Source organism: Lepidochelys kempii, chromosome 7, assembly GCF_965140265.1.
Source record: "Lepidochelys kempii isolate rLepKem1 chromosome 7, rLepKem1.hap2, whole genome shotgun sequence".
Taxonomy (NCBI): Eukaryota; Metazoa; Chordata; order Testudines; family Cheloniidae; genus Lepidochelys; species Lepidochelys kempii.
In genome coordinates, this window is record NC_133262.1 from 95,308,052 (window position 1) to 95,334,098 (window position 26,047).

The 26,047-nt window shown below is 39.7% G+C and overlaps 2 protein-coding genes across 16 annotated transcripts in view; one reads left to right on the forward strand and one right to left on the reverse strand.

Moving 5' to 3' along the window:
* The first annotated feature begins 1,232 nt into the window (after window positions 1-1,232).
* LOC140914912 (DNA nucleotidylexotransferase-like) overlaps window positions 1,233-26,047 on the forward strand; it is a 384,775-nt gene continuing 359,960 nt past the window's right edge. Inside the window, exons 1-4 of one of the 6 annotated variants that reach the window (XM_073353924.1) lie at window positions 1,233-1,512; window positions 3,988-4,116; window positions 4,758-4,833; window positions 6,591-14,548. In XM_073353924.1, the coding sequence (XP_073210025.1) occupies window positions 6,715-11,373 (4,659 nt within the window). In that variant the 5' untranslated portion in view covers window positions 1,233-1,512; window positions 3,988-4,116; window positions 4,758-4,833; window positions 6,591-6,714 and the 3' untranslated portion in view covers window positions 11,374-14,548. The other 5 variants (XM_073353926.1, XM_073353929.1, XM_073353923.1 and 2 more) reach the window with 5 other exon arrangements.
* Window positions 19,983-26,047, reverse strand: part of BLNK (B cell linker) — a 144,908-nt gene continuing 138,843 nt past the window's right edge. For 4 of the 10 annotated variants that reach the window (XM_073353944.1, XM_073353946.1, XM_073353942.1 and 1 more), the window contains 3 exons: window positions 25,556-25,639; window positions 24,306-24,461; window positions 19,986-20,811 (listed from right to left, as the gene is read on the reverse strand). In XM_073353944.1, coding sequence (XP_073210045.1) covers window positions 20,692-20,811; window positions 24,306-24,461; window positions 25,556-25,639 — 360 coding nt within the window. In that variant the 3' untranslated portion in view covers window positions 19,986-20,691. Of the gene's footprint in view, window positions 20,812-24,305; window positions 24,462-25,555; window positions 25,640-26,047 lie in introns of all 10 variants that reach the window. The other 6 variants (XM_073353937.1, XM_073353938.1, XM_073353939.1 and 3 more) reach the window with 3 other exon arrangements.

Sequence of the window (26,047 nt, forward strand, 5' to 3'; positions counted from 1 at the left end):
CCACTGGAAACACCATCAGTCCTTTTTACTCCTTCTTCTTGGCTTTGCACCCTCTTTCATGGCCTCCTCTATGTTTGGAACAGCATTCCTTTTCAATGCCCTTTCTTCCTTCAAATCTCACTTCTTCTGCTAATCTTTCCTATATTTATTGTCATTGACCACACCTCTTTGCCTTCTTGCATTTGAATTTATTATATTGTATGCGTCTGAGACTACAAATTCTTCAGACAGCGACCTTGACATTTGATATGTCTTGTAAAGCACCACAAACACAACACTCTACTAACATAATTGTTATGAAAATGGCAACTGTAGTTTAACCCTTATACATGGAACAGTCTCCCTCTTCTAGTGAAGTAAACAACTACACTCTGAAGAAACATTTCTTCCACAGAATTTTTCAGCTTTGTTTGCTACATTACCTTGAGTGTATAAAATATCTTATCTCTGCCAGGTATTTCTAATGTGTGAGCTGCAAAGTCTCTATCTGTACTGGACTCCTTGAAGTAGCAACCATATCTTCCTCTATGTCTGCATGATGATGGGTACCTTGTCATTGTTCAGTGAATCTGAATGCAATGGGATGCATGTGTGTTTGTGTGAAGGAATTATAAACTTGCTAAATAAATAGTAATATTTGGTGAGAAAAATAGAGATACAATTTTCTACTTCATTGAAGTACACTGGCCACAGAAAAGGTTCATTTTGGGGAATGGCAAACTGTTGCTACAAACCAGAGTTGGTTGGCTGTATTGTGGGGAGGGGAGGGAAGGTGACCTTAGTTTGGATAAGGGAGTTGACAGGTGAGGGGTTAGTGCACATATAATCCATCAGGGTTAGGGCCCCGTTTCAAAAAGTCAAGGTCTGAGGCTCTGAAGGGGTCGTGTGTGTCTTTGTGTAGGGTGAGGAGTATGTACTTGGCTGGCAGAGTAGGAAGTGTGGGAGGTTGGTGCCCTGCAGCTGGGAGTCATGTATTATGTTCCTGTGCCATGCCCCCCTTCCCAACCGCAGCCCCTCCAGTCATAGACAAGGAGAATAGGGTGACCAGACACCCCAATATTAGGTGCTTTGTCTTATATATGCAACTATACCCCCCCCCCCCTTCAAAAAGTGCCCTGATTTTTCACACTTGCTATCTGTCACCCTAAGAGGAGGAGGAAGAGGGAGGGTGTGTGGGACCGTCAATGCTGCTGCCTCATATATAGCAGGATCTCAGCCTTGCAGCTGCTGCAGTCAACATACAGCAGCCAGCACAGGGGCACGGGAGGCTTCCAGGGCGCCTGGCACGCCCCCCAACTGGGGGCCTGGAGGGTCATCAGAACGCACTCCCCTCCTTGGGCCTCCTCGGCCTCCGTCCGTCTGCGCCAGGTGAAGCGCGTATCCCTCCGCCGCCGCCGCCACCACCCCCACCCCCCATTGCTGGGCTGGGCTCAGCTCGGCAGCCCTACAGTCCCCGGATGGAAACTGTTATGGCCGCCAATTGTGACTCGGAGGGCTATGGAGACGGGCAAGGTAAGTGGGCGCAGGGCACGGTCCGCCGCGGGCGGATGGGCTCCCGCGCGGCCCCGAGGGAGGGGGCTACGGCCCCGTGCACGGGAGGGGGCTGCGGCAAGCAGGGGGCGACTCCCTGGCGGGGCAGGAATCCGTCCTGCTGTAGGGCTGAGGCATCAAATAGTTCCGTGCGCCTCCCGCCATGAAAGTTTGTGGGGTGGCCCCAGGGTCCGGGTGGGTGGCGGGAGGCGAGGGGGGAGCAAGAGGGAAAGTGGCTGAGCCCCCTTCCGCGGGCACCAAGCGTGTCCCGTCGCCGTATGGCAGCGAGCCCAAGATCAGTGCCCGTGTATCCTTCCGCCTGGCTGAGGGGGCCAGTAGAGTTCCCGCCTGGCAACTCTGCCATCCCCGTGGGCAGCAGCAAAAGTTCTGTTTCCCCGCGCACCCCCCCGTCCCTGGGGCCCTGAAGCGGGGCAGCCAGGTGTGGGGGGCTGCCCAGCACTACCTAGGCTGATGGGGTCAGGCTGGGGAGAGGTGACTATGGCTGGGGGGGGGGGGATCACTCACTGCCCATCAGGTGCCCTGTGTCTCACCAGAATGTTTATCCCTAGAGTTGCCTGAAAGGCTTGAGTTAGTCTACAACGACGGATTCTCTTCTCAGTGCCCCAGAAAAGGGGCTCTCCCCCCAGCCCCACTTCTGCTTAGAGAGTCTTGTAGTAATGCCTTGTAATAGTTTAAAATGTACCACTGCAGTAGTTCATAAACACTAAACACACCTTTTTACACCTTGGATTTTGTATTTCAGCCCTATTTGTCCACCATATATGTGTATACACTCTCACACACACTACATTTTTTTCCCTGAGAGCTGATACCCTAGACTAGAAAACCCTTCACAATGGTTTTATATCATACCATGAATGGAGTAGTCAGCTGGTAGCCTTTACAAAGAACTACTTAATTGTGGTGCTTAGAGTGTCTAAAATGTGTACACTGTGCTGTGTTAATAGTATATTTAGTGAAGCTTTTTATAGACTATTATAAATGTAGCTCAAGAAAGTAATTGTAGGTATGTTATGATGATTGCATAGCACTGTATTTCTAATATAAGATGCTTTTATAAATAATAAACCTTTCTAAGTTAATGTCCATCTTAATTTAGTCTCAGATTTTTGTTCAAATTTAACAAGTTTCACTTTGTTTTAATAAAATAAAGATATGAGAGCTCAAATATATTTTAACATCAGAGCCTATTTTTGTAAGCCCTTAAACATGTGCATATTCCTGTTGAAGTCAAAGATTTGTTTAAGTGAGTGAAAGTTTGCAGATTTGACCAAAAATGTGAAAGTTATTTTTAAACTAGAAAATTTAAGGTACTGGAAACAAAATTTATGTAAAACTTTGACACTATTAATTGGCTGTAACCTTATTATATTTCAAATTTATTTTTTTCTCTTACTATTTGATGAAAATTTACAAAATGTATAATAGTTGACATGGAGTTAAATTTGTGTACAAAGGGCTAATCTTTTTTATGTTATAAATAAGAATAGTTAATTATCATCATCAGATTAAACTGGGTCATTTCTTCTTTGTATTCAATGGCTTGCTTTTGTTTTCACCTACATCATGTTTTAACAACACATTGGCAAACTGGAAGTCCTTCAAAACAAGATTGGGGCCTAGAAAAATCTAGAAACCGCTTACTCATCTGAGTAACATTAAGCATATGTGTAAGTGTTTTCAAGATTTGGTCCTTACTCATAATATCAAATATAAAACTTGTAAATCCAGTTTTATTTTCAAATGGTGGTGAGTAGACTAGTTCCCTTTCCTTTCATGTCCCCCTTTTTCTTTTTAAAAAGCATTTTTTTTCAAAATCCTCCTGGGAAATAGTTGTATGACTTCTCCAAAGTTATTGGTGCAGATTCAAGAATCAGTGGACTGAGCCCTGGTCTACACTACAATCTTATGTTGGTGTAACAGCACAGTTATACTGACTCAACTCCTGGTGTTGAGATCACTATTTCGACGGGAGGGATTCTCCCTTCTTGGGAAGGTGGAAGCTTTCCTGTTGGCCTAGGCAGCATCTTCACAAAGTGCTACAGTGGCGCAGCTGCATCGCTGTAAATGTAGACAAGCTCTGTGGTACCAAATAGTGTTCTCTTTCTGTGGTTTGTTGACAACTATCATGTCTGGCTACTTGGTTACCAAAGTTATAGGCACCTTAGAAGTACCCAAGGCATTGATGGGAGAGTACATTTTTGTTTTTTGATTGCCAACTATGTTAATTCCACTCATAGATTTATAGGTCATATCACAAATTACTCCATTCTTCTTGACAGAACAATATTTGTCATATAAGAGTTTGTCTCATCCTTCTTTTGGCTAAAAACACACAAAATGTCAGATTGTGAAGAATCTGTGCTTGTTTTTTTTTCTTTTCTTCAGAAATGCTTAAATTTACAGCTTTTAAAATCTCTATCCTTTTATTTCCAGATCCTTCTCTTAAGTATTTCTCCTGACTGTGGCCTTTTCTGATCGTTGTATTTTTATGCCTTTCATTCTTGTGGAAGAAAAATGTTGAAAAGGCAAATGAAGAATTGAAATCTAATCTTTCCCTTCTGAGTAAGTTCAATGTATGCCTATCTAAAACACAAAAATTTCACTGGGCTTCTATTTGTAAGTTTACTAGTTAAGAATTTTGTTTGTTGTGTGCGGAGCTACACTTAGAAAAAGTTTGCTATTATACAGTGAGGCAGTTTTATATTAGCATATGAATGTTAACTTGTATCTTGTGTGGTTAGTTAGTTTAAGTAGAATTTAACTTGGTTGGATATATCTGGCAAACACTTTGCCAAGAGCATCTGTGTTTTATCCAGTTAATAAAAGGTTGCCCAACTCAGGATCACACTGGTGCCCAGTAGGAACCTGAAGTTCACCTTTGCATAAAATACAGCAGACTTTCTTCATTTTTAATGCAAAGTGCAGTCTGTAGTTATTACCGGTCTCAGTATTCAGTATAATGCTCCATTGTCATCTAAGCAGCTAGCTACTAGCATCAGGATGGAGCATGGCATGCTGGGACATATAATTTGAATGGGTTGCATCTTGTCTATTAATAATATCCAGCTACAGTGAAGAATTCTCCGCCATACTTTGTCACCCATGCTTTATTTGGGAGCTAGATTATTTTCTCTACTTATATACCAGTACATCAGTGGATCTTAGTGTTGACAAGAGGAAACATTAGTATATTTTTCTTTTAGTGACAATGAAGTGTATATGCAGTGCCTCTGTGATGGCACAAAACAGAGTAATATCAGATGGACTAATCTTACACTTGTGAGTATAAACAGGAAATGTACAGTAGCTTATCTAAAAATAAAATTCCTCTTTTCTGTATGCCAGGTCATTGGTCGTAATTACCAAATACTCCTAAGTGTGTGTGTTTTAAGAACACCAAATGTGTAATTTAAAACTTTGTGATTCACTTAACTGAGGAACACTGTTAGTTGAATTTTAATTCAGTCTAAAATATTGCTATTACTATCCCATAATAATAATATACAATATATTACTATTGAAAAGCTGTATAAAATACTGGAAAATGTTTTGCTCTTTATCATTTGGGAGACTTGTTTAGGAGTCCTAATAATACTTTTTAAAGGTGTACAATAAAAGAATATGTGTAAAAATGTTTTTTGCCGTTCTTGCTCCTCTGATGTGTAAATAGAGCCTTGGCATTTTTGTCAGCTTCCATCTTGCTGCTTGATTTTAATGTGTTTAATATTGGGTCTTCTGTTGCTAGAGGACTATGATAAAATATTTGGAGAACTTCAGTTGCGCTGTTGTCAGAGCCTGTTATCTATACTGTAGCTTTTGCATACCCCTAACCAAGAGGGAATGAAAAACTCATTCTTACAGTTTGAATGTTAACCAATAAAATGATCTAAGATTCAGTATCCCCAGCACCTTGTGTAGGTGTGCGTGTGTGTGTGTGGAGGGGGGGGTGCTGCTCAGGTTACAGTATCTTGTGACTCTACTACTCAAGCAACATCTCCAAAAATTTTGCTAAAGCACTCCAGAAAAGAGGGACATGAAGATATTATTTTTTCTAATGTTAAAAACCTAAACAGGAAAGAGAACTTTATAGATTATGAGGAAGCAGGGAAGGGCAACCCCCTTTTTTGTTTTGTTTTGCAGTTTACCTTTAAGGAGTGAAAATGATTTTCTGTGACAATCCATTGCACCTGATACTATGTTGCCATGTGGGAACCTTGTTTTCAAACATGGACTTGAGCTTCCAGACCGTATGCCAGTGAAACCTCTTGTGCTGCTTTGTATTGATATAGATTTTTTGTCCACATCATTTGTAAAGTAAAACTTAAATCTGTCTATTCCCCAAGAATAGGTGATACTGGTTTCTGTTACACAACATTTAGCTACTACTATGAGTAGTGAAAACTTAGCAAAAGTAGGGGCATTTTCATATTTTTATTAATGAAGTCAAATTTCACTGCATACTGTTTGAATTCATTCATAATACATTAGGTGCCATTTCATGACCCATGTCATAGTAAAGTTACGGTAATTATTTTTATATGGATTGAATCCAGGGTTTATCTGTTCCTGAGTAAATAATAAAATCTGGATTAATAAAAAAGGCACTCAGAAGTTCTTACACAATATCAACATATATTTAAGACTTTTGTTTACAAAAATCTATGTTGTGAGGAAAACAAAAAACAAAGCTGTAGCTATGAACTGTTAAAGTGTATTTTTCTCTTTTGTCAATAGGTATAGCACATACAATTTTAAAATATTTGTGTATATATTTGAAAATATAATGCCCAAATGATCCAAAAAAGTTTCATAAAAATAAAATTAATGTAGTTCTTGGAGGGAGGCTTTTTATTTTTTGGATTGGTGCTGTTTCTCCTGGGTGCCACAGCAATACAAATGTATAAAAGAAATAAACAGTTAAAAATATATTTAAAATGCTGGCTCATAAACTATGCTTTAAATAATTTCATAAGGAGTATGTTACAATTGAATCAGCTTTTAAAAAGTAGCATTCACTGTGCTATTTTTAATTTCAGGGAAATTAAAATGGAGAAAGTCCTGGAACTCTGAAGATATTTCTGCATAACAGGCTTGTCTGCTGCACAAATTACAAAAACTCACAAGATCTCCCTAAAACAAAATAAGGAATATTTTAAAACCATGCCATCTGAAAAGGAACAAATTTTTTGTGATAAAAAGCCAACTACTTTACAAGATAATGATGCAAAGAAACTTTGTGTTTGTATTCCAGATAATGCTGTGGAAAAAGTATTGGTGAATGATACTAGAAGTGTAATGCCTCCACCGCTGATTTTAGATGTCAATCTTTCTTATGGACTGAAAAATGTGAAAATTGATTTGCCCAAAGTGAACATTCCAAATGAAGTGGTATTGAAACATGAAGTTGATAGATTCAGAAAATTATTTCAGTGTAAACAGCAAACTGCAAGAAAATCTTTAAGTCAAGAGAAAGTAAATGGAAGTCATCTAAATTGTTCAGAGAGCTACAATTTGCAAAGTAAACCAGAAGTGCAGTTTGAAGAAGAGGGTTTGAAAACTTCAGCAAAGATACTGAATTTCACCTGTACAAAATGTAGAGACAAAATTAGATATAGCCCAAATGATCTACAGAAACACTTTCAACTGTTACACTATGGAGAGTTGCCTTCGTATCCTTGTGAAATGTGCAATTTTTCAGCCAATGACTTCCAGTTGTTTAAACAACATCGCCGCATCCATCGCAGCACTTTAGTAAAATGTGAGATTTGTAATGATGAGCATATATATACCCTGTTGGACTTGACAAAACACTTCACATCAAAGCATTGTATAAATGGCCATTTTCAATGTGAAAAGTGTGGGTTTTCTACCCGAGATGTGGGCACATTTGTTCAGCACATTCATAGACATAATGAAATCCAATATAAATGTGGTAAATGCCATCATGTCAGCTTTACAAAAGGGGAGTTTCAGGAGCATCTTCTTGTTCACACTGGTGCATTTCCTTTCAGTTGTCAGTATTGCAACTATAGTGCACCACGGAAGGATTACCTTTTAAAGCATGTAATAGCTTTGCATAGAGATCACTTATATGCAAAAGATAAACTGGAGAAAGATAAATGTGAAAAAAGAATAGTAAAGACTCCAGCAGGGCTCAAGCTTATTTTGAGAAGGTACAAAACAGGAGCATCAAGGAAAGCACTTTGGAGACGGAAAAAGATTAACAATGGAAATGACAAAACTGAAGAGCAAAATGCACAAGTGCTTAGGAATTTGAATAAAATTCAAGCCAAATCTGAAGAGCTAAACCAGTCTGTGAAGGAGCTGCATATGAATGAAGAAAAAGATCAAATTATACATAATGAAAAGCATAATCTGCAAGGTGGAACATTGTCGCCTATCACCATGCAATACAACAAAGCAGAAGATGGGTCAAGTTTTGGTTTGGGATTATTGAAAAATGCTGTTCATGGACCTACAGTTCTGATGGTGAAAAATAATAAAATATCTGTTCCAGCAAACTACAGTGCTAAATTTATGGGATTTAAGATGGTGGATGGAAAACAGCATATTGTAATAAAATTGTTGCCTACAAATAAACAGAATGTGTACTTATCGGGACAAAAATCTGATGCCTCAGCTGATTCTTTGCTACAAACTGCTGATACTTTTGGCTTGTCTTCAGGTGCTACATCACATGTAACTAATCATCAGACTCTGAAGAATAATTCTGTTCATCCATTAACCTCCACTCCATTTTCATTTTCTACTCCTTGTTCAGGAAACGCAAAAGCAGAAAAACAAAATAATACTTTATCACATGGTAAGAATATTTCTCAGACTGTAGAATCTCCCACTGTAGTTATAGGAAAGAATGCAACTCATTTGCCAATGAAGCCTGCATCAACTGCACCTCCATATGACTTGGTGACAAAAGTTGGAACTAGGGGTAGTGTTCTCTCATGGGAAAATTGTATTGCTCACAGTCGTCCTCAGGTATTATCTCCCACAGTTACAAATACACTTCATTATGACCCCATGAAAATGCCCTTCCCTACTGAATTTAAAACACAAAATGGTGGAGTGAGCAATAACAGTGGACCTAATCATCTCTACTATCCATCAGTTGATTCATCTAACCAGGGACTACTGCCTTTTCATAATTACTCTAAAATAGACTCTTCAGATAATCCATGTAGCATTTGGATGCCAACAGATGACAAACCTAAAGACTTTATGTCCAGCAAAATGTTTCTTCTTCAAAACCGCTTGAGAAGTGACTCTACAGCCTCATTTTCACAGTCAGCGAGAGGCCTAAATCCTGAAAAATGTGTATCATCCCAGTTAAATATTAATTCAGTTTATGGACATGTAAACACTAAGAATAATTCTTTGTCTTCAAGAAACCAATCTAAATGTGCTATTGACAGACAGTGTTTTACAGAAAAATGGCATGGTGGTAACAAACAGTATTTGGACACTAATATAAACCAAGTGTTTGAAAATGTAGCTGAGAAATCTAAAGCAGAAAATATTTCAGATTGTTCTAATTCATCCCTTATGCCTAAAATCACATCAGTTTTCTCATTACATAGTAAACAGGCATCCAATTATTTGTCACCTGAAGTAAACCAATTACTTCAAGACGTGCTAAAAGTAAAATCAACTACTCAGCAAGAATCTCACAATAAGTTAAATACATGCATAAAACTTCATTGTGATCAGTCATTTTCATGTCATCAGACAGACAGTAAAACTTTTACACACTTAAAGGACTCAACTGCATGTAGTTTAGCCAGTTCTTCTAATGTAGGTGTTCATATGTCTAAGAGAGAGCTGAACATGAAATGTAGCACAGAAAGTGAAGGTATATGTTTTGGGAAAGAAAGACAGGCATCAATGACATCACTTGATGCAGAAGAAATGGATAAGTTATCTAGAACTGCGAGTGTTGGTACATTGCTTAAAACTCATACTGATGCAATCATAACACAGCAGCTGGTAAAAGATAGGATGCGATCTACAACCCAGAATCCTAGCGGCTTCTCACCAGTTCTTCCAGAACAGAAGAAAACACTTCTAGTTCAGTCACCTCCACCAGGATTTCTTGTACCTTTGCATCTTGCTAACCAACCAAGCTTACAAGTTGTTTCAGGAAAACCTCTCCCATCAGCGAGTTCATCAGATGTTCATTTGACTAAAAGCATACCTGCATCCTTTCTTTTAAATAAAGGACCTGGAATGATATTGACATTTAGTAACGGGACACTTGGTACAGTTACAAATGTCACTGGTAATAGCTCTCAGCTTTTAGGGAGAGTTGCATCTAAAGAGTATGGTAAAATAACAGTACCGACTTCAAAGACCGAATTGAAAAATGACAGTGTTAGAAGTGTAAGTAATTCCTCTGGTGTTAGCACTGCATCTGATGAGGCAGTAAGTGATTTGTCAAATAGCGTGCCATTCAAAGCACCTCTTTTAATTACAAATTCAGCTGATTCTTCTATGAAAGGAATTTCTTCTGAAAAAATGTTACCAGAACATCATGGCATGGTGTTTGGTTCCTTGGAGTCAGTAAAACAACAGGAGATTCCACAGAAGCAGCCTGTTTATGCGCTTTTGCCTGATGGACGACAGGCAGTTTTTCTGAAATGTATGACGCCAAACAAGCCTGTGGTTCAGAAACATAATGTTGTTCAAGATAATGCTTATAATCAAAATTGTCAACCAAAGAAAACTGGAGCCATGCAACAAAAGCTTTTGCTGAAAGTTAAGACCTCTACTTCTGATGCAACTACTGATCTAAAACAATCAGTTAGCAACTCGGTGCCCTCACTACAATTGGATAAAATGCAGTCCTTTAAAAGTCCTGCACTAGGGAAGAAACAGACTATTCTTACTTCTAGTGATGCCTTATTTTTACCAGGTAGATTGATGCCAGCAAATCCCTCTTTGGCAGGCTCTAATTGTGTACTTCCTGTAGAACCTGTACATTCCACCAAGCCTACAGGGGCATGGTCGCAAAACTGTTCAATTAATTCTAGACAAGCAGTAATTGCTAACAAAGGGAATAGTTATGGTAGTCAAAAGTCCACGTGGAACACCAGAAACAAACTTTCAAAAGTCAAACCTCACTTAAAACAAACTGGTCATAAAAGTTCAGAAGCTGTGGTTTCACAAAGAAACAAGAATTCCAAACGAAAAACTAAGGATGATTTCCAGGAACCCCCTAGAAAGAAAATAATGTTGCACAGGAAGTGCAAAGAAAAGAATCAAACTGAAGTTGTTAGCAAATCAAGTGGCCCTTACAGACCAAGGGCATCAAAGGAAACTGTGAGGACTTTGAAACTACTTCCTTTTAATTCTAAACAACTTGTAAAATGTCCTCGGAGAAATCAGCCAGTTGTAGTACTGAACCATCCTGATGCAGACGTTCCAGAAGTTGTAAATGTAATGAAAACTATTGCTAAATTTAAAGGACATGTTCTTAAGGTGTCATTGTCAAAAAGAACTATTGATGCTCTTCTGGAACCGGCATACTGCAATACTTTGGACATTGCTACTGAGGATCTCTCTCGAAGGAGGCACAGGATGATAAAACCTGTTAGTCCTGTAAAAGAAAGATTTGTGTTAAAATTAACACTGAAAAAGACAAGCAAAAACAATTATCAGATTGTGAAAACTACCTTTGATAATACCTTGAAAGCTAACTTTAGCTGCTGGTTTTGTGGTAGGATATTTGACAATCAAGATAATTGGGTAGGGCACGGACAGAGACATTTGATGGAAGCTACTCGAGACTGGAATTCATTAGTATAATCTTTGATTAGTGAAGAAAGCAAAAATTAAATACAGTACTCATTTTAAAAAGAACCAAGTTGAATTATGATACAGAGGTTATTTAGGTATGGTATATAAATACAAAACAATTTTAAAATAATGCAAAATGATAGCATCAAATGTTGAGATACAACAAAGAACTGTGGGTTAGATATTGTATAACTAATTGCAATTACAGTACCATAAAACTTCAAATATTTTTTATTGCTATCATGTCCTATATTTTTATTATTCAATAGATTGAATTCACAGGATTTTTGTTCTGTACATATTAAAAAACCTAAACATGTAAATATTTTTGTACTGCTCAGTTACTTGCTATAAATCATGCACAGAATTTTTTTCCCTTTTCAGTTCTGTGCATGCACTACTAAAACTGATTTAAAGGTTTTTCAACTACACACAGCTATTATCCATGGGTTTTTTTGTTGTTTTCAATTTGAATGGTTTTTGATTTTGCTTTTTCAGGGATTGAACACTATTGTTAGCAAGTGCCTAAAAGATGTGAAACAGTTTACATCATGTCAACTGTATAACCATAGGTCCAAATAGGACCATTTTCCCAATAGTTTCATTTAAACAAAGCCATATGTGAATGCTTTAAGCTGTATTGCTATGCACATGACACTTGTACTATTTCTGTGCAGTTTGTCTACTTTCTTAGTGAAGTATTTTTCATATAAATTAATAAAACATGTTACAATTGTGGTTAATACATTGAGCCTGAGAATGGAATCAGTTGGAAATATACAGTATATATTCATAATGTATATGGTGTTTAAGAATGGTGAACATTCCTAATCTGTATTGATTCTCATCAATATTAAATTTGCTATAACTGTGTTTACAGAATGATTGTGAGAATTTATAGACATTTGTTTTCTAGCCGCAGTATACTACCCCCTTGTCACAAATCCCAAGGAAGTGGCAGCACGTAGTTGCACTGTCCTAGGACCAGAAATTGGATTATACTTTGCTCCAAGGAAAACAATCTGTTCCTAGAGCTAGTGCAGATTGCTTTTGCTCTTTGCTTCCTCAACTGCACTGTCTGGTATTTTGGGAGGCCTAGACTTTGCCCACTCCCCATCCATCTGTATGGGGAGTAACTAGGGTGACCAGATGTCCTGATTTTATAGGGACAGTCCTGATTTTTGGGTCTATTTCGTATATAGGCTCCTATTACCCCCCCCACCCCGTCCCAATTTTTCACACTTGCTGTCTGGTCACCCTAGGAGTAACAGCCTTGCAAAGGCTGCTCTACCTCCTATTGCAGCTGGTAAATAGCAGTGGCTCATGGAGGCGATGGTATGATGGGATAACATGATTTTGGTAATTAAATATTCATGGTAAATAGGCCTAATGGCCTGTGATGGGATGTTAAATGGGGTGGGATCCGAGTTACCCAGGAAAGAATTTTCTGTAGTATCTGGCAGATGAATCTTGCCCATATGCTCAGGGTTTAGCTGATCGCCATATTTGGGGTAGGGAAGGAATTTTCCTCCTGGGCAGATTGGAAGAGGCCCTGGAGGTTTTTTGCCTTCCTCTGTAGCATGGGGCATGGGTCACTTGCTGGAGGATTCTCTTCTCCTTGAAGTCTTTAAACCACAATTTGAGGACTTCAATAGCTCAGACATAGGTGAGAGGTTTTTCGCAGGAGTGGGTGGGTGAAATTCTGTGGCCTGCATTGTGCAGGAGGTCAGACTAGATGATCATAATCGTCCCTTCTGACCTTAGTATCTAGTATCTATGAAGGGAATAAAAGCGTTTATGCTCTCTTACTTTCCTGTGTGGACTCAAAGCCAGGATTGCAATCTGACCCATAGAGATGACTATATTAAGGGCTGTATCCTGCAGCCCGTAGGGAGTCACTGGGAGTCTTGCATAAGGACTGCAGAATTGTTCTCCAAATGTCTGACTCACTTTTGAAATATTGCTGGAAATCTCAAATGGGTGAAATTCAGCTCTCAGCAAAGGATCTGCACATTTAAAACGTTGTGAGGCCTTAAGTTGAACATAGATTCTCTGTGTTGGTTTTCTGTAGAAGGGTGAATGTCACTCTGACGTGAATATGAAGCCTGATTCTGTGTCCAGTGAACATAGTGGTAAACCTCTCATTGATGCCAATGGGAGCAAAATTAGACTAATGATTAAACTTCTATTTCATAAGGTGTAATAAGTGTTAGTATATTTTCTGTTTTAAAATGTCTCTTAAATGAATTGTTTTAATGTTTATTTAAATAGGGATTGGTACTTTATATCAGGAAAAGTATGTGCTTTCAACATTTAAACACTCTTGTTAGAAATTTCCTCTTAAATTCTGCCTGCAAAAAAGTTTACCATTGACAGATTGCTAGATGCAAATAGTTTTATAACTGTCTTAATTTATATTTTTGTGGGCCAAGATATTTTCAGAAATGGGTGCCTAAAGTTAAGCTCCAAACTTGTATTTAGGTCCCAAAATAAATGTCCTGTGTTTTGTTTTTCCTCCAAAAAGTGCTGAGCACGTAGTGGCTCTAGTGACTGCTAAAACTTTTGTTCATCTTGGCTTTTTGGTTTGTTTTTTTTATGTACAGTGTAGGTGGTTTTTTGCTGCATGAACAATGCCGACACCTACATTGGTGTGGGAGAGTGGAAGTATGAAAAAATGTGTTTTGAAGGTGCTTAAAAGTGTGTGTTCCTTTGTTAGTAGAAGCAAAGCAGCACTCTTCACTGGAAATGAAAATAAGCAATTTAGTGGTAGAAAACGTTGTAATTAATGACTTATGTCATTCATGAGGTGTTTTTACTTCAGCTCTGTAACAGACTGAGGATTCTAATAAATGGATATATAAGTGGATTTAGATTGAAACATGTATATTTGCATACACATATGGAGCAGCATTCCAGATCAAATATTTCATTCTTAAGTGTGAAATATTTTCCTTTCATGGTGAGATTTAAGCTTCATAATGAATTTGTCACACAATTTGTTAATTTTGAAAAACTTTTAATATACTGGGGAGAAAAGAAATTTTATGAGGCTCTTGCCTGGCTTTTTAACACTAATATATGAAGAATCTACTACTTGGGCTACTTCTGTGTGGCATGTGCTGCAGTGCAGCTAAGTGAGAGCATACATAGTAATGACAGGTTTCAGAGTAACAGCTGTGTTAGTCTGTATTCGCAAAAAGAAAAGGAGTACTTGTGGCACCTTAGAGACTAACCAATTTATTTGAGCATGAGCTTTCGTGAGCTACAGCATCCGATGAAGTGAGCTGTAGTTCACGAAAGCTCATGCTCAAATAAATTGGTTTGTCTCTAAGGTGCCACAAGTACTCCTTTTCTTTTTACATAGTAATGGCGATTTTAGCGCCCTGCTACAGCAAAGCAACTCTTAAGCAGACTGAGGGGGGTATATGGATATTTGTTGTAAATCTAAAATTCTGTCACTTTTGAAATTCATTCCTGTAATATTGACATTAAATTTTGATCCTTTATAAAACTCAGTATGATTTATCAATTTTATATCTCTGACTACTAATAAGCCAGTTACAAAAGACTCTTGAGGATTTACTTGTACCTTGACACATTCTTCTGCACCATCCAGAATTATATGGATGCAGTGATTGACTGTTGTAATATTACAACAGTCTTAATTTTTTGGGGAACTATATATACACACATACTGTCTGTATAAATTTTTCATAGGTATTCTGTGGCTGATAGCTTCTTCAGAGTTAAAGCATTCAGCATGCATCTTTGTTAAGAGGTACTTCACTGGTACATAAAATGCATTTGTAAATATCTTTCTGAAAATTACTGGCAAGGGGTGCAGCCACACAGTTACCAAATTTCATTGATTAAAAAAACATTGGTTTATATGGAAACACTTTAGAATTTGTTGTTAATATCAAAGTAAAGATCATATAAATAGACCACACACCAGAATCTTTTTATTAACATTTTATATTAGAGATGCAGTTGGTAGTGTCAGGCAACCTTAACAGCAGGCAACATTTCCCGTCATAAGACCTTGTTTTCAGTTGCCTATTATTGTGCCAAACTTTTAACTGTTTGGGATGAAATTTTGCATACTGGTGTTCTGCTTCAGGCTGTTCTTGAAAGTTCCAGCCATGGTTCAGCCATTTCCAAGAACAAGATTTGGGGAAAATAGTTTAGTTGTGCTCTATTGCCTCTATGTGTGGATGCAGGGATTTGAAATTTGGCAGAGGCATGGCATGATCTTTGTGTCAGATATGTGCCCTTTTCTCCTCTTGTGAAAAACTACTGTGACAAAGTTCCTGCTCTACCTTGGTGGGTCTTGCGCTTAATGGTGGATTTTCTCACCTTGGAGCTTCACGGCAGCCCTCAGCTTGGCCGTTTTTCTGAATTCACAGTCCAGGTTGACTCCTCCTGTGTCTGACCAGGAGTTGGGAGGATTTGGAGGAAACCCGGGCCCACCCTCTACTCCGGGTTCCAGCCTAGGGCCCTGTGGAATGCAGCTGTCTAGAGTGCCTCCTGGAACAGCTGTGTGACAGCTACAACTCCCTGGGCTACTTCCCCATGGCCTCCTCCCAATACCTTCTTTATCCTCACCATAGGACCTTCCTCCTGGTGTCTGATAATGCTTGTACACCTCAGTCCTCCAACAGTCCACATTCTCACTCTCAGCTCCTAGTGTCTCTTGCTCCCAGCTCCTCACACGCACACCACAAACTGAAGTGAGCTCCTTTTTAAAACCCAGGTGCCCTGATTAGCCTGCCTTAATTGATTCTAGCAGCTTCTTGATTGGCTGCAGGTGTTCTAATCAGCCTGTCTGAATTGTCTCCAGAAGGTTCCTGATTGTTCTGGAACCATCCCTGTTACCTTACCCAGGGAAAAGGGACCTACTTAGCCTGGGGCTTATATATCTGCCTTCTATTACTTTCCTATAGCCATCTGGCCTGACCCTGTCACACTACCCAAATTTGGCCAAATTTTAAGACCTTTAGTCATACATGTTGCATAGATACTGGAAGCTGAGCAACAAAATTAAAGATTTTTGTCTCCACTGAGTATGCTCCAGCCTGGAGTCCAGGGACTGAGCAGTTTCCATGCAGGTTGCTGCGGGCAGTTGTGGTACTAGGCACAGGAACTGAGAGTTGGGAGATTCTCACTGTGCTCTAAATTAGAACATAAGAATGGTCCACCTAGTCCAGTATCCTGTCTTCAGACAATGACCGGTGCCAGATGCTTCAGAGGGAATGAACAGAAGAGTGGAATTTCTGCTGGTGCCTAGGCAGTGTGAAAGAGCAACGGTCTCATTTGATTGCAGTGGCGACAAGAACCAGGCTGGCAGCAACTGTGGGGGTAGAACGGGACAAGGAGCACGGGGAGGGGAAATGGGGACAGTGGAAAATGAGAACAAGTGGAGGAAGAAGACTGAAGTTGGATGAGAGCCCTGGAGTCTGGGACTGGCTGCACAAGGAAATGGGTGGGGATACTGGGACTGAGCTGGGGTGGAAGGAAAATTGGTACTTGGGGAGCATGTCTGAGAAGACTGGGACTAGGATGAGGAGGCTGGCTGGGCAAAGATGGGCCTGGGACAGGAGCAGAAGGGATCAGTGTATTTTTTTTGGAGAAGGAAGGAACAGGGGCTGAATGGTCTGTGTCTATAATTAGAGCACACTCCCTTCCAGAACCTGGAATTGAACTCAAGATTCCAATCATTCCTCTGCTGTCGCAAAAATCTGTGGAAATGCACTGGCAAAGTGTCTTCCCTTCTAGTGGCTGGTCCATATTGAGGATGGCAACCTACTGCTGCTATCATTTACTCTGTTAACTTGAAGGCAGAGTTCTGTGTTGTGGATCTAAAAGTTTCAATCCTTTTGAGTCATGTAGGTGCCAATATGATGCCATATGATAGAATTCTTTTTTCCAATTTGCATTCTTAAAAACCTAGGATATTACCCAAAAACTATGTTAAAAGAACATGAATAAAGTTGCAAAGTCAAGCACTTAAAAGTTGGAAAATGCCTGAATTAAGGTTACCTCTGCAACCTTAATTTGCCCCCCTGGTGCTTGCATATGTATTATGATAAGTCTTTAATTACATGAGCACATACTATTTCTTTTCCCCCCCACAGGACCCCATTTTCATTCAGTGGGTTAGAGGTACAGTTCTCTAGGGGTAATCAGTGTTGTGTAGTAAAGGGGGCTGTTGTTTGTAGGACCAGTATCATTTGTTGCAGAACTTGGAAGGTGTGTAGTGAATGAGGTAGAAGATTGCAAGAAGAGAAAAGACAGTCTCATGGTTAAGACAGTTCAGTGCTGTTCTGGAGAACTGGATTCTATCCCTGCCTCTGCCATAGAGTTCCTCTGTGATGATGGGCAAGTCACTTAAACCAGATTTTCACAGGTGGTCACTATTTGTGTGTTCACCGTTTTCTGAGTATCTGACTTGATAACCTGGAGTCTGAGTTACAGAAGTGCTGAGCACTCACAGTAGGAACTATAATCGGGGGAGTGTGCTTTGAACATATAAAGTGCTATAAATATTTAAAAAATAAGGTCCTAGGTGTTGCACATTGGGCACCAAAAATTATTGGAAGCTTTTGACCTTAATCTCTTTGTCTCTGTTCCCCATCTGCAAAATGGGGATAATACCACTGCTCACTTTGAATACACAAGAGGCATTCACATTTATTTTCACAACAATCAGATACTATAGTGATGAGCATCATAGAAAAGCCCGTGAGGAAATAATTATCTTTTCAGAGCAGGTTTCAATATTATGCAATAAATAAGGTATGGGGCCATATATAGAAAACAAACTATTGAATAGCTACTCAAGTGAGCACACACCATCCTATGTACTGAATGAAGTAGGGGTTGCGTGGAAAAATAGTAGTTGATCATGTAATTAAAGACTATATCATAATGCATGTGCATAAGTATGCCAAATTAAGGTTGCACAGGGATCCTAATGTTGACATTTCCGAACGTCTGAGTGCTTAGTAACTTTAACATTCCTGTAATGTAATTTGTATATAGGGGGTATATGTATATAGAGAGACAGACATTAAAATCTTTGCATGCTTATTGGGAGTGGATGGTAACTGTTTACAGGTATGAGGTTAGCATTTATCCTGTTAGGAAAATCTGGGGAATAACTAAATGCTTTGGGCTAAAATCTTAACAGCGCTGTGCTCCTGCCATTCCAGATGTGCAAAGTGACCTTCGTGGGCTTAGAATTTGGCCCATTGTGTATTCTTTGTTACAACAGCAATACATAATTTCTCCAATAATTTCAAAGTAGAACAAACAACTTCTGTAACACGTTTTGATATCGGTTTGTTCCAGAGCTGTTGTGACATCAGCACCCGGTTTTTCTGTCTTTTTACAACTTGCCTACTAGGGGTGGTTTTAGAGAGAGAAAGGAATGTAGTTTTGTCTCAGCTTTTGGATTTTGAGAATGTGAGCTCCCATGTCTTTCAAAGAACAGTATGGGCAGGAATTAATTACACTACTTGGTCATTTATGCTGCAATTTTAGTATCAGACAGATATCAAGTACTCTAATTCTTGCACGTTAATATGAATAAGTAAGTGAGATGGTTTTGCATCCTCCCTGAGCTGTGGAACTAAAAGCAGGTTGAGTACTACATTTGTCTTCCTTAAAATTAAGCCTTACTTTTAGCCCTAAAATTATTGTTCACTGATTCTACATTTATCTATGCATTAATTATTCTTAAAGTCAACTGGAGTACTTTTTTTGTATTGCATTGTAATATGGAAGATATCTGAACAAATAATTACTATGTCCTCAGATGTCAGACTAAAAACAACTTAAAATATATTTAGGACCCACTAGACTTGGTATCTGATGAAAACAGCTGACATATCTACTAGTCATGTCATGACTGGGAGCTTGACTCATAACTTGGCTAGATTCTAAAAATCATGGATTCAACAGAGAGACTGATTTTTATGATTCATTACAATAATCTGTTACCCACTAAACCTTCTTTGTCCTATGACTGCAGAGGTGTTAATTGCCCACTTCATCTTCAAGGATCTTCTGCAACAGCTGTTTATCCCTTACACTAAAAATAATCTGTCCCACCTTGTATTTAGCTGGGACACTGATTATCTTTTCCAGACCTGAAGAAGAGCTCTGTGTAGATTGGAAGCTTGTACCTTTCACCTAAAGAAGTTGGTCCAATAAAAGATATTACCTCACCGACTTTCTCTTGTATCTACTAGTGGCAGATGCTGGAACTGTACAGGTGGTGATCCTGGAACATGCTAGCCTGTAGCATGGCGCTGTAGTCATCCTGCCTCAAGTTCCCTCTTGATTGCCCAAGAATGTAGTGTTTAAGTAATATTTAGCATTGAAGGAATCTGGTGTTCCACATTAAGCTCTAAGTCCTACAGGTAACAATTTGCAGACAGGCATTTAAGAAAACTGTCGAGCCAAAATATACATGGGAGAAAAAATACAGGCATATGAGCAAACTGTACATTGATATTTGTTGTAACAATAGAATGTGTGAAGCAGCTCATGCAAAGATAATAGTCACACTAAAATAAACACAAGTTTATAATAAAGTACTCTGACAGCAGTTAGAAGCACAACTGTAAATGTTAACTAGTAATAATACTGTACATTGTTCATTTTACAGTATTTTTACATTTTATTTGCACATTAAAAATACAACCAAAAAAACCTCATGAATCAAACAGTTGGAGTATAGCCAGACATGGTGCAAAATACTATCCTTGGCTGGTTGCACACAGTGGTCCATTTCTTAGTTATAGTCATTCTACTTTCAAGAGCTCTGGATCTTGCAAAGGGATTATTTTATTGAAAACCGCAATCTGTAGTAGATTTAGTTCTTTGAACATATTGAATAGGCATATTTCACTAAGTGGGTATTTATTTCCTTCACTTGTGAATTGAGAATGTTCCACAGAAAATGCATCTTTAAAATAGAGAACAATAGATGAAAGGGTTGTGGTGTATAGCTTTTATTGGCATGAGTTTGGAATTACCACATTAGGTCTGGTGAAGCCACAAACAAATAACTTCTACCTTATTTGGTAACGGCATTAAAAATAACTCCTTCAAGTCTACACCATTTTATCAGAAAATCTGAAGTTCTTCTGATCTGCATTTCTTATGATTAAGTGGAAGTTTTCAAATAATATTCTTCTAGTGAGTATCCTTAGGGTGTTTAAAAAAAAACTTTTTTTTTTTGTTTAAGATACTTGATCCAGAAACTTTGGGAAGTTGGAAAAATACATATAAAAATCTTGATCTTGTTACAGTTCAGTGTAATTATGAAACTCTAACAATATGTTTCAGTTTGGTGGAATCTTTTGTGTTGTTGTGGTTGTCGATTAAAACAAGGGGTGTATGCTGATGATTCTCTATTATTTCAGCAACACTTGTGAAGCGCTGGATTGAGAAAACAGAAATCAGTTAGCCAAGTAATCGATGAGACTTCTAACAAAATGAAAATCACAAGAATCACTACCTCATCTTCTCTTTCTCTGTGCCACCATCATCTTTGGAACTACAGGATCTTCTGAGATCATGTAATCAAATAGGTGTGTCTCCCTTCCCCCTGTGACTAAGTATGTTGCCTTCACTGTGTACTTTGTATCCTCTAACAGTAGAAGAAGGCAGTAGGATAGACAAATTAGAACAAATATGTGGTATTGATATTTATGTTTTGGTGAGATATTTGCACCAATCATGGAATAGTTGGTTCTCCTATAGCTCATTTTAGGAAGAAGGTTTTGGGACAGGCCACTAAGGCTGAGCTATTCAAAGGTGATGATCTAGGTGATCTGGAAGCTGGTGGCAGGAGCCAACTCACTAGCCAGTGTGTCAAATAAAGCTCCAAACAGTAGTAAAATTTCATTCCCTTTTTTCGAGGGTTGGTTTATTTCTCAAAAGCAACAGTCCAACATAAATCAAACACATAAAGCAGGTGTTGCTGGTTGGCCCCTTTCCCCTGATTTAGGGTCTCCCATAGGTCTCCCTGACCTCCTTGCTGGCCTTTTATCTGAAGAACAGGTGGTCTTCAGGCTATTGGCTCATCTCTGCCCTGAAACCATCCCCTGGGAGGCAGATAATGAAGCTCAGGTGGGGCTAAGCCTCATTACCTCAAAAGGCCCTTTTACCCTGTGACAATGTCCAATTGGCAATGGTATTTGAGCCTCCAAATCTCCACACTGCTTTAGAAATAGCATAACGTTGACACAGTGGGGTCCCACAGGGATCAGGTCTGGGTCTGGTTCTGTTCAGTATCTTCATCAATTATTTAGGTAGTGGCATACAGAGTACATTTATAAAGTTTGCAGATGATACCAAGCTGGGAGGGGTTGGAAGTGCTTTGGAGGATAGGATTAAAATTCAGAATGCTCTGGACAAACCGGAGAAATGGTCTGAAGTAAATAGGATTAAATTCAATAAGGACAAATGCAAAGTATTCCATTTAGGAAGGAACAATCAGTTGCACACATACAAAATGGGAAATGACTGCCTAGGAAGGAGTACTGCAGAAAGGGATCTGTGGGTCATAGTGGACCACAAGCTAAATATGAGTCAACAATGTAACGCTGTTGCAAAAAAAAGCGAACATCATTCTGGGATGTATTAGCACAGGGGTGGGCAAACAATGGGCCACATCCAGCCCACCAGCTGTTTTAATCCAGCCCTCGAGCTCCTGCTGGGGAATGAGGTCTGGGGCTCGCCCTGCTCCGTCACTCCAGCCAGGGAGCAGGATTGGGAGCCACTCCGCGTGGCTCCCAGAAGCAGCAGCATATCCATCCTCTGGCTCCTACGCATAGGGGCAGCCAGGAGGCTCCGCTCCGCATGCTGACCCTGCCCCAAGCACTACCCCTGCAGCTCCTATTGGCCGGAACCATGGCCAATGGGATCTGCAGGGGCGGCATCTGCGGATGGGACAGCACACAGCAGAGCTGTCTGGCCATACCTCCACGTAGGAACCAGAGGGGGGACATGCTGCTGCTGCTCCTGGGAGCTACTTGAGGTAAGCGTTGCCCCGAGCCTACACCCCTGAGCCACCCCCCCATATCCCAACCTCCTGCCTCAGCCCTGATCCCCCTCCTGCCCTCCGAACCCCTCAGTCCCAGCCTGGAGTCCTGCACCCCCGAGCCGGAGCCCTCGCCCCTCCCACTCCATGCCCCAGCCCTGATCCCCCTCCCACTCTCTGAACCCCTCTGTCCCAGCCCGGAGCACCTTCCTATATCCCAAACACCTCATCCCCAGCCCCACCCCAGAGCCTGCACCCCCAGCTGGAGCCCGCATCCCACTGCACACTGCCTCAGCCCAGAGCCCCCTCCCATACCCCGAACTCCTCATTTCTGGCCCTACCCCTGAACCCACACCCGCAGCCAGAGCTCTCACCCCCTCCCGCAGGGGTGTTGTAAGCAAGACATGAAAAGTAATTCTTCCACTCTGCTCCATGCTGATTATGCCTCAACTGGAGCATTGTGTCCAGTTCTGGGCACCACATTTCAGGAAGGATGTGGACAAATTGGATAGAGTCCAGAGAAGAGCACAAAATGATTAAAGGTCTAGAAAACATGACCTATGAGGGAAGATTGAAAAATGGGGTTTGTTTAGTCTGGAAAAGAGAAGACTGAGAGGGGACATAACACTTTTCAAGTATGTAATAGGTTGTTACAAGAAGGAGGAAGGAAAAACTATTTTTTTTAACCTCTGAGGATAGGACAAGAAGCAATGGGCTTAAATTGCAGCAAGGGAGGTTTAGGTTGGATATTAAGAAAAAAGTCCTTATTGTCAGGGTGGATAAGCATTGGAATACATTGCCTAGGGAGGTTGTGGAAATTGGAGATTTTTAAGAGCAGGTTAGACAAACACCTGTCAGGGATGGTCTAGATAATTAGTCCTGTCACGAGTGCAGGGGACTGGACTAGATGACCTCTCAAGGTCCCTTCCAGTTCTATGATTACACTCCAGAAGAATTTTAACATTTGTGCAAATGCAACCCAAGATATCAACTCTTTCTTGATAAGTGGTGGGGAGACAGAGGGAGTGGTTCTGACTAATTTTATCCCTAAGTATTTAAATGTAACTGTTCTTTTTTCAAACATCCCATTGAGTTCAATGGGAGCTGTTGCATGAAGGATGGTTAGAAGATTTGTTTTCAAGAAAGTATGGAAAATTTACACTTAGTAACTGAAGGTCCGATCCTGATGACATGATATGATAAAAAATATTTGTATATTTTAAACTAATCTGTGACTTTAAAGTTCCAATTTGCAGTAACCTAAGTTACACTTCTGAGGTGGATATAAAGCAGTGGTTCTCAATCAGGGGTACATGTACCCCTGGGGGTACACAGAGGTCTTCCAGTGGGTATATCAACTCATCTGGATATTTGCCTAGTTTTACAACAGGCTACATAAAAAGCACTAGCAAAGTCAGTACTAACTAAAATTTCTGACAGACAATGACTTGTTTCTACTGCTTTATATACTATACACTGAAATGTAAGTTCACTATGTTCCAGTTGATTTATTTTATAATTATATGGTAAAAATGAGAAAGCAAGCAATTTTTTTCAGTAATAGTGTGCTGTAACACTTTTGAATTTGGATGTCGTCTGATTGTGTAAGTAAGTAGTTTTTAAGTGAGGTGAAATTTAGGAGGTACACAGGACAAATCAGACTCCTGAAAGGGATATGGTAGTCTGGAAGGTTGAGATTCACTGATTTAAAGTACCTTATTTTATATTTGTTTTGTTAGATTTTTCAGTCTGAAGGATAAATCAATTATTTGATGAGGTATATTTTTATCTTGGTGAATGAAGATTTACTCCCTAACAATGTAATTAAAATAGACCCCATCATTTTTACTTATTAGGGCATAAAACTGAAAAAGGAAAAATCACTCACCTCCTCGCCAGTTTTTTCTCTGCCCAGTGCATATCGTTTAGTTGATTCAATAAATCGTACAGGAATATTATACACTTTTTTGTTGTAAAACACAACTAGTGTGTACGGCTGCTTTGAATCCTGACCAGAACTCTTCCTTATCAGAAAAGATCCATCCTATATCAAGAAAAGGAAATGCAATAATATTTTATTAGTTTAATTTGTTGCAATCATTGAGGATGTATCAATATTAACATCAAATCCTTTCCTCCTTTAAATTAATATCATTGATGGAAAAAATTCACTGGGAGAAATGGGGGCACTTCCCCTCCAATATTAGCTTATACAGGTGTCATTTAGCAGCATCCTCTGCTGTCCCAAGTCCCAATGGCTGCGGCTGCATTTTCCCTCTCAGCTAGAGAAAGGATAGGAAGAAATGAGCAGGCAGTAACAGCTTCCTGGGGATAACAGGACATTAGGAAGTGAAGACTGTACAAGTTTCCACCAGTGGCAGGAAGGAGAGAGAACCTGAGCAGATGACATGCTCTCAACAGCTTTACAGAAGCAGCAAACAAACAGTGAGAGCTGCTGTTGGGGTTACCCTAATGCTTCCCAGCCAGTGATTTCCTATCCTAAAGATTACCCCACTCTTTTGTCCCTCTATCCCACGTGGTGGAGCCATAAAAAAGAAATGTTTGTTGGGGGAAAGAAAGCCTGGGCCTTTGCCTGGCACATAGGGTGCTGCCCTAAGTGTGATGCTCCCTGTGGCATTAGAGTTTTCTGCAGGCTGATCTAGTCTCAGTCAGGAAGTTCAGACAAAGTCTAAAGCCCAGGTCAGAGGGTTCAGGGGTGTGTGTGTTAAGTTATCATTTTGAAATAAAGTGGTAGGACCAATTTTTACAGATATCAGCATTTGAGTATGAGACAGTGGGCAGTGCTGGAGCTTGTTTAGTATCTGTGGCCTGTTTCTTGCCCTGGTAGGGATATATTTGAGTTAATAGGTTTTTTCCATCTCTGGCTGCTACAATAAACTATTACCTCCAGTGGGCCAAAAATCTGTACTGAGTTACACAGGTACAACTTTAATTGACTTTAGAGACCACCATTTCACCGAAATCTGAATTGTGTAGACACACTTCAGCCAACACTACTGTAACCTGTTCAGGGTGGGGCCCAAACTGTCTGGGAACAATTCAATTTGTATTCCCCATTCCACATGTCTAAAATGTTCTTAAAAGAGGCATAGCGCAAATGTTAACTCCCTGCTTTACCTTATTTGATTTGTGTAATGCATCTTCTGCAGTTTTTCGATCACAATAAGCTGCATACCATGCTTTATCATGAACACCAGCATCCTGTGAGAAAGATGGAGACCTTTGTCAATGCAGTGGAAAAGCCCTGGTTTTCTTCTGTAACTTACAGCAAAATATAATGATAGTTTTTTCACTGGATATTGTGTACTTCACAGCTAAAAGATAGGGGTAGTAAAAGATGAACACATATTGTAGTGTATCTAATGCCAAATGATGATAATTATAGAGAACCATAAGTGTGCAGAGCACTTTAGAAAACACATAGTTAAGACAGGCCTCTGTCAAGAGCTCAGTCTTAACTGGACAGATTCAGTTCAAATGAAGGATGAGTTGAAACCAGTCAGTGAATGCTAAGAGAGGAGATCTTAAGGAGAGGTATCCATGTGGAGATGGAGGATAGTTGGCACTTGTACGGCAGAAGACTGGTCCAGTGGAAAGAGGACAACTAAG